Genomic DNA, 11,799 nt, shown 5'->3' on the forward strand with positions numbered 1-11,799 from the left:
CATAGAAACCTATGATCTATATATTATATAATATTATATATTGTGGCTTTAAATTTTTCAATCTATTATAAATAGTTTCAGTGTTGTAAATTAGTCTTTCTGTGAAGTTTTATCACACGTGACTAACAAAATAATAACATGACTACTTAGTCAGTTGTCACACTAATACCATGTCAATGTGTAATTATTTTGAAAAAATAATTTAATTTGTTTTTTATTTTAAAGTTTTACGTAATTTTCTTAATTTTTAATTTAATAATTTTTTAAAAATATCTAATTTTTATATATTTTAATATAAAATTATACGTGGTTATATGACAAAATACATATATCATAATTAAAGGAAAAAATTCTAAATAGCCTATATATTCCTATGAGTGATTATTTTGAACTGCAAAATTATATAAACGATTTTCACTTATGCCCCATGAGATCATGATTATTACAAGCATCCCCCTGCAATTTATATATATGTATATATAATATTAGTGTTATAATTGTATATGACATACAATATTTAATCTATTATCTATATATATATATATATACACACACATAATAACAATTTTTAAATATATAAAAAATATTTAAAAGTCATCAAGTATACACTATTGTAACCATAAATTGTTTGTGAAATTAATATTATATGGCTGCAATCTATATAAATATATATGACAATTTATAAATAATATTTAAAGTTAATTTTTTTTGCACGTTTTAAGGTTAAAAAATAATTGAACATATATATATATACTCAACAATATTATATATAGGTCCAACTAATAATTAAGTATAATTGATAATCTCAAGTACTTTTTAGCTCATCATCATCAATTAATTGGATGGTAGAGTAATAATAACTGATCAATATAAAAGTACTCATAGTTTGTTTCATAATAAATTTGTATTAAAATTTGATAGTTGTAAATTATTTTCTTATTAAATGATTATAATACATACAGTTGAATTAAATTAATAATTTTTTCACCAAGTACAAAAATCTGACATATATGTAATTTTTTGCATAAACCCAACTGCTATGTGTTTGTGCAAATGAAAATAATATTTACAAATTATATTTATAAATTAAATATATTGGTATTTCTACACACCTCATAAAGGGTTTTTAGATAGAATTTTTATCTGTTTTGGTATTTAAGATAATTTTTAGTCTACTTTTTTTTATAATCGAGTATGTTATAATTATTTACGGCTATTTGTAAATTTTTAAAAAAATTTGAATAATTTATAATACTAAAAATAAAGTTTAAAAATATTTTGCTACATATGCGATTTTTTTTTTATATATATATATATATGTACACATGGTAAGTAAATGTATGAATTTATTTTTCGCACAGTAAATTATTCGAAATTTTTTAAAAATTTACAAGTGGTCCTAATAAATAAGTACAATGTACGTGATTATTATATAAAAAAAATCAAACTATTTCTTTTTAATACCGAAATAGATAGTGAATTTACAAGTACACCCGTTTAAAGAAATGTAATACAAAACTTTACTATATTATTATTAATAATTAAAGAATATTAAGTAAATTATATTTGAAAACTAGGGTATTTTAAGATTAAACTTTCAAGCTCACTTTCTAATATACAAAAAGCTATACAAAATCAAGACTGAAAATATATTGATAATCCATGTAATAATTTTCATATATTTATATAATGATTATGTTTAAAATAATGGAGTTTTTATTTTTTTTTTTATTTTTACACTTTAAAATAATTTTTTTTGTATTTTTACGAAATTCTACATAGAAACCTCTATTGCAACTAACGCTGCAATCTAAATTGCAACAAAAAATCGTATAGAAACCTCTATTGCAACTAGCGCTGCAACCACTTTAAAAAACCAAACCGTAAATTAAAAAAAAAAAGTTAAAAAAATAATATATGGGTAATTTCCATAAAATAAATATAGATGATAATTTTATTTATTTATTTTTTTAAAAAAAATAATAATTATTATAAAGGAATTTTTAGTCCGTACTTGTATTGATGAGGGAACTGACTCAAATATATAGTAATTACAGTATCTATATATAGCTAGAGAGTAGAGACTATATATATAGATATAAAATATTAAATCCCATCTTTTTATGTACCAAACTCTAAGTGTCAATTAATTGCTTATGAGTTAAAGAAAAAAAAAACAAGGACAAATACATAAGTTAGAACTTGGAGGAGTCAAAACAATTTGAAAATAAATATTTAATTACACTAATAATTAATATTATATGAAAAAAAATATTAGACACTAATAATATTTTTTAACAATTTTCATTTAAAAATAACGTCATCGCCATTATTGAGTATGTTAGTAATAATTCCTTACGATTTATTATCGATATTTTTTAAATATTATTTTATTAAGTTATATATTATTATCTTAAGTTATAATGTATTAGTTATATAGGCAGAAAAACATTACATTCAAATTTAATTATATCAAAACTTTCCAAACTCGTCTTCATTAAAATTCTGAATTTGAAAAACAAAAAAGATTAAATTTTAAGTCATAATATTGATCATTGTTTAAACTAGAAAATCAGTTGAGAAATTACAAAGAATATTTTTCATAATCCGAATTTTTTACTTATAATTATATATGTTTGGAGATAAAAAAAAAATATAACTTCAAATTTTGGGAAAACAAGCCAAATCAAGCTTTAATTAATATATAAATATATATAATTGCTAAAAGATATTGTTAGTCTTTATATTATATTCTTCAGTGTCATATTACTAAGTGTAATTACGTATCGAGTCTCATATAATAATTAAGAAAATAGCTTTTAGAGAATATCGTTAACCAATCGTGGGTGCTACCTATAGAAAGTGATGTGCACCACTGATATATAGGGATATTTGCAGCGAAACCCCCTTAACATTTATAATTAGGGTAAATACCATTTTGGACCTTGTGTTTTGCAAAAGTTACCAATTGGACCATTTGTTTTGTTAAATGACAAAATAGACCATGTATTTTCTAAAATGGTACAAATAGACCCTAAATTGATTTTTTTGTCAAAATAAAATTTAATTATAATCTAATTTAAAAGTGCTATGACAAAACTATTTACATTTTCTATATCTGTTCGTATTAGAAATTATTTTTAAGTTGGTTATATTAAAAAAAAAAAGTTGTCAAAAATTAAGCTCAGTGTCCTATTTTTACCATTTTGGAATATACAAGGTTCATTTTGTCATTTAACAAAATACAGGATCCAATTAGTAACTTATGTAAAATACAGGGTCCAAAAAAAGTACTACGTCTGTAATAAAATTCTAAGATAAGCTTTTTTTACATCCACTTTTTTCTATTAAGATCATATGTGTAATAATTATAAATGTTAAAATGATTTCTCCCCAAATATCCCATATATATTACCATTTGAACCACCCTCTTGAATTTGACTGATGAAATATTAATGATCATTTTGCCCAATATTTAATATCAAATTTTGATTTGTTTAGAAAGAAAAAAAAATCAAATTTTTATGGGTTAGTACATAAGAATTTATTAGTAGTTGAGAGCTGAAATATCTAACAAAATGAGCATTAAAGAGCACTTGAATAGAAGTTAAATTTTATAATGTCTGAACACAAAATTTAATGAAATACATATGTATACTTATGATGAAATCCCTAAAATACAGGAAAAACAAAAACATATTCTTTAAGTTTCATTATATATTATATAATAAAAATTAATGTGATGATGGACCAATTTTATTTCACTCCATTAATTTCTACCATTAATTAAAGTATGTAATAATATAATAATAATAAAGCATTTATATATCATCATCTAATTAATTAAAACCTTATTTTCTTGCTTTGTAATGTCAAAAAGATATATATTACAAAGTCAAGCACTATAAATTACATTATTTTCTCTTTAAAAAAAATGAAAAAAAAATAAATTTTATCTTTTTTATTTAAAGGATAAGCTAATAATATAGTAACTCTTAATTTTGTTAGTACTTCTATTTTGTATTCTGATCGTTTTAATTTGAAATTTGTTCCAACTATTTGTTGCCGATCTTGGTGACTGAAGTTAATAATTTGTAAAGTTTGATTTTCCATTAAATAAAATATTGGAATAATGACTTAAATTAGTTTTCTAAATTAAGTTTCCTAAAGTGATTAAAGAAAACTACATGAAAATATTAACTAAAATTATTAAAGATTATATGACTAATTTTGTTGAAACAATATAGAAAAGGACATGTAGATATTATATTATTAACTAATTAAAGCTAATATGACTAATTTTGTTAATCATTTAAACTATAGTACTATATATATATACTTAATATTTTCTAGTGATTTGACCCAAATAATTTTTTTTTTCAATTTAAAAAAAAATCGATACATTTTTTCTTCATCTATATATGTATGTCAACGTTTAATATTCTTTGATGTTGAAGATAATAAACAAGAAATAAATATTTAATAAACTAATTAATTTTCCACCCAAAACATTATGTTAGGTAATTGCAATTCTTATATTAATTATATTATAAATATGTATAATTTTTTAAATCTTAGCACATGTCATATATAGAATAATTAACTAAGGTCGAAAATCATTAGATTTGTGTTTAATTGAAGATAATTATATAATTTTAAATATTTATTTAATTATGTAATTATTGTAATTAGAGGTAATTGAGGGGTTCTAGTTATATTATCTAATTCTCATGACCCCATAAGAATTGAGGTGGGTTTGGTTGGAGATAATAAAATAGAATGGAAAGAAAATAATTTTTATTCTATTCTTTTGTTTGGTTGCATTTTAAAGTATTGGAATGACATTCTAATAGAATGCTCTTTCTACTATTTTGGTGAAATGACTATTCCATTTCAAAAAGGAAGGAAAGACCATTACAATGAAACAAGAGAAAAAATTTAATGATTTTTTTAATCAATTTTTTTTATATATGCATTTTAAATTTTATTTTATTCTATTCCTATTCCCAATTCTATTTCTATTCATATATTTTCATTTCTCACAACCAAACGCCACGTGAGTGTAATTACATTTTGTAATTGCTAAAAACTTTCGATTTTAAATATTAACTACTAAAAAATATTATTTTTCGTGTAATTACTATCTGCTTTGCCAAATAAAATATTACGAGTTCATAAATAATTAACACTTCATATCCAAACACACTTACTTTATAGTTTAAAATATACTATAATTAATACTAAAATGCATAATTACTATCTTAATAATTACACTCTCTAATAATTACACAATTACTTCCAAATATACTCTAAAAAAATACTTGTGTCGAATATGAATCCATAAATATTTGTATAGGCTAATGATGAATTTTCTCCAATTTCTCGAAAAATATAAAATAAGAAATGAAATACATATTGTATGATTTTGTTGTATGTAATTAATTAAATTAAAATTCAATTAATTAAATTAAAATATAATGTATATAGGCTAGTTGATTTAGTTGTGGCAACTTATAAAAAGTTTGGTGACCAAATTATCTTTCATATGATGCTATGAATTTTTAATGATATTTTTCTATTCTTTTGCTCTTTTTTTTTTGCTCTTTAGAGTGAAATTTTAGGATATTTCTTCTAAAAAATGAATAAATAAATATAAAAATGATGATGGTTTTTTTTCTTCATATATTCATAAGTGACATTTTTTTAATGACATTCAATATGGCTTATAAATGTCCATTTTTAACCATATTATAATTACATATTTGATATAATCTAGGAATGAGTAACATTAGGAAAAATTAATTTTTTAAGCTTAATTTTTATCTATTTAAAAAAGTCTCTCATTTTATATTATATGGATTAAGATTATTCTATCGGTTAAAAAAAATAAGAAAAAAAAATCGGCAAAAAAAATATATAAAAAATTGAGTTTGACTTAAATATTTTGTATCGAAATATATTTTTGATATAATGTAAAAAAATATTATGATATTTTTAATTAAACATATAAATTTAAATTTCTATGTTATTATTTGTTGGATTAAAATTTTTAAAATTAATATTTATAGTTAAATTTATTTAATAATTATGAATAGATAATACAAAGTGTTCCAAATATATATACTTTTTGTTACATTTTGAATGAATGGATTGATTTTGAGAGATATTGAAAAAGTCATGATTATACACAAAAGTGCTTTTCTTTATATATCAATTTAATTTAATTAATTTAGCTTTTTATCATATCCATGCATGTCTCAAAGTATGAACGTACTAGTCTTTTTCATTTTCTTAAAAAGTTAAAATTAATATAAATATAATATATAGTACTACATGCAAGAAAGAAGCATATATATTTAGATAGATATATCATATATGTCACAAAAAAAAAAAAATAATAAAGAAAATTATATTAAGACTAATTTAAGAAAGAAAAAGAAGAAAAGTAAAAGCTGCAATATATAAAAGAAAGCACATTATAACATTATATAATGTATATGTATCTACATACATATATATAGTTTTGATTATAATAATAAGCTAATTAAACAAAAATTCATACATCTTATATATATATGCACTTTCACAATTTTTTTCTTTTAAATGAAAAAAAAAAAACTGATTTAATAATTAATAATAATTTGAGAGAGATCATGAGTAGTAAGTATATATATACCTATATGAGTTTGCATGATCAAGTGTGTAGATTGTTACAAGTGTGGGCCAAGTCATCCTGTTTAATAATTAAAACTTCATTAATTAATAAATCTGCATGATTAGTATATATTATTATTTTTTTTAGTAATTTGTAGTATAAATACATAAGTATAACTTTCGGTTGTAGTAGATAAATATCTAAATTAATTTTTACGGTAATAATACCTAAATTATATTTCTAGAACTTCTGTAGGTATCTTACGGTTAAGTGTCAATTCAAGTACCTACAGAAGTTCCAAAAATATAACTTACAGTCAAAAATTAAATTGAGGTATTCATCTGCAACTGAAAGTTAAACTAATTAAGTATTTACACTGCAAATTATCTATTTTTTGAATTATTAGCAATAAAATCCCTTATGTTTTGATTTTATGTACTTAACCTCTTAATATTTTTTTTGTGCCAAAACCTCTTTATGATTAGTTTTTTTTTGTAAATTTGAGGCGTCATTGTTATATACAATTGGATTACTACTGTATTGACTTTGACTGTCACATATACATAGGTATACACATTGGTCATCAAGTTGATATTTAATAATGATATTTATTTGGCACCTTGCAAAGAAAAGTAAATTTAAAGGGGTTTTGTTAAAAAAAAATATAAGAGGATTAACTGTATAAAAATTAAAATATAAAAAAAATTTGTGGCTAATTACCCTATTTTTTTTAATAGAAATAAATCTTCATTAAGAAGACAATTAAACAAGACATAAACTCAGTAGAAATAGTATTTTAGAAAACTGAGCTCACTTCAATACTATTTTAGAAAGAAAAAAATTGGGCCAAATTTAATTAACTCAACCTAACAAAATCTACTTACTCTCAAATTTATATTTCTAGCTAAGAGACTCTAACTACTCTAATTACTACTAATTATATCTACATGCAATATGTATAAAGTAACATCATTTTGATAATTATTTTTGTAAAATGAATTTTAAAAAATAATCAAAATAACATTTTGTGCTCTAGATCTTGATGCAATTTAACAAAATAATGTAATTATTTTTTTACTCAAATTAACCAAATACAAAATTATTAACTCTAGAGAGATATTTATAATATGGGAAAGAAAAAATCATTTCAAGCACCAAATCATAAGAAAAATTAAGTAAAAAGACCAAATTATTAAGATTGCAGTTTAATTAATTATTAAGAAATTTATTTTTAATAATTAATTACCTGAGGAAGCCATAGGTTTGTCAGTGTTCTTCACAGTTCGATACATCTGTGAAAGTGGCCACAAAATCAAGACAAAACAAATACAAAAAGTCAATAAAAAAAGTGTAGATGATTACACAAATAATTTTAAAAAATAAATATATATTTTACCTAGAAAGAATAAAAAAAATCACAAAATCCCAGTTGATAGAAAATCGAGTAATAATAATAATAATAATAATAATAATAAAAAAGAAGATGCTAATTTTGTTTGGAGAGGTAATATATTATGGGACACGATTTTGTCCCGTGATATACTTTTACGGAATGTATCCTGAGACCCATTTAATATCACGGAATACATTCCGTGAAAATATATCATGAGACAAAACTGTGTCCCAATATATTATTATTAATTTTAATTATACATATTTTTATTTAATAAATAATATAAGAAATTATTAATCAATAAAAACATTACCATTTGACACCTTCAAGTATTTAATAGCATAATAATGTAGTGTTGTATAATTACTTAACAGTTTTTCATATTAATTATTTATTAAATTAAAATATGTGTAATTCAATATTAAAATGCGCGCATGTGCACCAATAATAATTTGTCACTTCTTACAGCGCTGACATCACATTTCTCTACCAGTAATCTTAATATGTCTAATAATAATAGTATATTATATATTTAGGTTAATTTATAGCCAAACTTTCTTTTGTTTTAGTTTCTCTACACTAATTAACCCCATGATCTTTATTTGTGGCAATATATATCTTCTAAACTTTACTAATTTTATCTATAGTTGGTTAAATTTTACTGTTAAATAATACTAATTAGAACGGTTACTGTAAGCAAATGTGATATATTTTTACTAATCCAAATTAATTTTAATTACTCAAATATTACAAAATTATTTTAAATAGTTAGGATTTAACAGTGAAGTTTAACCAACACTATTTGTAAATAAAAGTAAAATTAAAGAAGTATTGTCACATAATAATTCAGGGGGTTAAGTAGTATCTACAAATATTGAACCTAACATTTACCCTAAACTACCCAATTATTTAATAATATATGAGAAGAAGAGGTTATGGTTTGGTAGGGTCACCTCTAAATGTAAAATTTTTCTTTTTTTTTTTGAATAATTTATAGTTCTAAAAATAAGATTTAAATATTTTATTTCATCACCCGTGACTATTTTTCTAATAAGCAATTATTTGAACTATTCAATTTATTTTTTAAAAAATTCAAATTAATTTTAAATAGCAATAACATACACAATCATAAATAAAAATAGAAAAATAAATTTAAAATCTCTCTATATACCAAAAACGGATAGTAGAGATCTACAGAAACACCTATTTTTCCAATATAATATAGGATATTTCTACAATGCACCCCTAAAAGGATCCACCGATGTAACCCCCTATCTGTTTCTCATCAAACTTTTAGTCTAATTTTTCTATAATCGTCTCTACATTGTAGTTATTTAAAACAATTTATAAAATTTTAAGAGATTTAAATAAATTTAACACGTTGAAAATAAGATTTAAACACTCTATTGCACACGAGACTATTATTTTATACGCGTGTAAAATAGACCGTTTAAACCCTATCTTCAACCTATTAATTTTTTTAAAATTTTACAAAATATATAAAATATCGAAATAAAAAAAAAGTGCATAGATAAACCAATTTTAGAGGTGAATTATTGTTGAATTTTTCTATAATATATATGATAAGAGGAGGTTGATGGTTTGGTAAGATGAGTAATTGCTTCTATTATTGAGAAATGATGGCTACTTTTTTTCTCTCTCTCTTGAAAAGTAGAAATTGTCATGTTTCGAAAACTAACATAACATATACTAATAATAATAATAATAATAATAACTCAAACTATTCATTCACTCACTCACTCACTCACTCACTATCCTTTTCTCACTGCAAAAAACTAAATATAAAAAAAGTACTCGTTTCTCGTGCCACAACAACAAAGACTTTTTTCTTCTTCTTCTTCTTTCTTCATCAAATAATAATTATGTAATCATTTCAAAAAATAATAATATTAAATAAAAAATAAAAAAAAACTCAATTTTCTTAATTTATTTTTACCTGTAAATGACTCTTAACATGAGCTAGTGTTAGATCTTTCACATCCATTAGCTCCAGTACTGATTTTGGTGTTGCCCCTTTCAAAAAAAAAAAAAAATTAAAACAAAATTAAAATAAATATTTATATATATATACAAATAAATATACATATAGATATATTATATATATATATATACTTTCATGGCCGCCGAGAAGCTGAACGGCGTGAACAAAACGAGAATGAAGAGAAGTTGTCCATCTCATTCTTGGAGCTCTCATATTCCTCTTACTATTATTCCCAAATTGATTATGATTATGATGATGAACTCGATTTTCCATACTAGGATTATAAACCCTAGAAGAAGGAAGAGAAATTGGAAGAAGATTAGGATATGGCGGGATTTCTTGATGAGAATAATACAACTTGCTATAACCACCACCAAAACAAACAGCACCGTCCGATCTTAATCTCAATTGATCGGACGGTGTGTTGTTATTATTGTAAATTGGTATTCCTTTAATTGTTTTCATCTGATGATTATCATCAGATGAAAACCTAGTTGGTGATGATGATGATGAAGATTGTTTCCTTTCTGATCGGGTTGGAAAGTTGTCGATTCTTCGAATCAACGGCTGGTGGTGGTGGTGATGGCGGTGATTTTCGGTTGTTGTTGTTGAGAGTGAGAGTTCTGTGTCTGTAGTTCTTACTACCTCGTGACTTCTTTTATCTTCTAATTCTTCGGTTTGGGGACTAACTGCTTGATTTTTTCGCCATATATCGAAAGGAGATCTTTGAGATGATTCGGTGTCGTTTTGGGTGTTTGGAAGATGGATTTGAAGGGAAAGATCTGGAATATTATTATAATTATAATTATTTAAACAAAGTTTATAATTCTCTTCTGATAAAGAAGATCCCTTGTTATGATTATGAGGCATTTTTTTTGTTACAACTTATGAATTTATATATATGTATAGGTGTATATATATATATATATGATTGAAGTGGTTTTGGTTTTGGACAAAGAAAGAAAACTAATAATTGAGAAAGAAAAGATGAGAGAGAGAGAGAAAGAAGAAAAATAAAGAGTGTACTAATTAAGTGTGCTGTAAAGATATATAAGGCATAATGGAAAAAAGGAAGACTTTTATTTTTTTTATTTTATTTTTTTCTTCATCTTAATCAAGAAACAAACATCCTTATGAGAGAGAGAATTGAGATGTGTTCTTAAACTATTAAAATATAATAATTAAAAGAAGGGAATGAAATTTAAAAGACTATTTAATATATATGTGGAAGGTATATTGTGATATATATGTATGTGAATATATATATATGGGTTTATATGTTTCTTTGAATATATTGTCCTAAAGAGCATATTTAGGAAAACGACACTTTAACAAAAACCCTAGCTTGTCTCTTATATCCCTCTTATTAATACTATTTTTATTGTTTTTTTTAATTTCTTTTTATTTTATTTTTATGATAGTCAACAAGTTAGTAAAAACAACATGGTTAAAAAATTTTATAACCTTTCAAAAGTTCAGGTTAAAAAAGAAAAAATTACCTTTTGCAATCGACCTTAGGGTTTTAGGATTATTTCCTACTTTGTCTCGGGAAGAGCTAGCTTGCTAGCGCCTTCTGTGGCGTTAATTTGTGGGCTCTGGGCGAAAGGTCCATGTACTTCTCGCAGTGATTAAACTTGCATAAGGGATGTCCTTAGCTCTGGCGATCTTTTTCTTAGTTATCTTTTTTGTGAGTTTAGTGCGAATTGAATGAGATTTTTTTTTTTTCTTAAGAAAAAAAAACTACACTTG

At 23.0% G+C, this 11,799-nt stretch overlaps 1 protein-coding gene across 2 annotated transcripts; it reads right to left on the reverse strand.

Moving 5' to 3' along the window:
• Window positions 1-266: 266 nt before the first annotated feature.
• On the reverse strand, window positions 267-11,076 carry LOC133036330 (probable transcription factor KAN2). Of its 2 annotated transcripts, XR_009686990.1 has the most exons (5): window positions 10,182-11,068; window positions 10,006-10,082; window positions 7,902-7,947; window positions 6,677-6,733; window positions 267-456 (listed from the first exon to the last, which is right to left on the reverse strand). XR_009686990.1 is itself a non-coding variant. In XM_061112950.1 (4 exons), the coding sequence occupies exons 1-4, from the start codon at window positions 10,918-10,920 to the stop codon at window positions 6,729-6,731; spliced, it is 867 nt and encodes a 288-aa protein (XP_060968933.1). In that variant the 5' UTR covers window positions 10,921-11,076; the 3' UTR covers window positions 6,464-6,728. The 2 variants fall into 2 exon arrangements, 1 of the variants encoding a protein (XP_060968933.1); XM_061112950.1 differs by lacking the exon at window positions 267-456 and having other exon boundaries at window positions 6,464-6,733; window positions 10,182-11,076.
• Between the last annotated feature and the right edge of the window lie 723 nt (window positions 11,077-11,799).

This window comes from Cannabis sativa, chromosome 3, assembly GCF_029168945.1.
Source record: "Cannabis sativa cultivar Pink pepper isolate KNU-18-1 chromosome 3, ASM2916894v1, whole genome shotgun sequence".
Classification (NCBI taxonomy): domain Eukaryota; kingdom Viridiplantae; phylum Streptophyta; class Magnoliopsida; order Rosales; family Cannabaceae; genus Cannabis; species Cannabis sativa.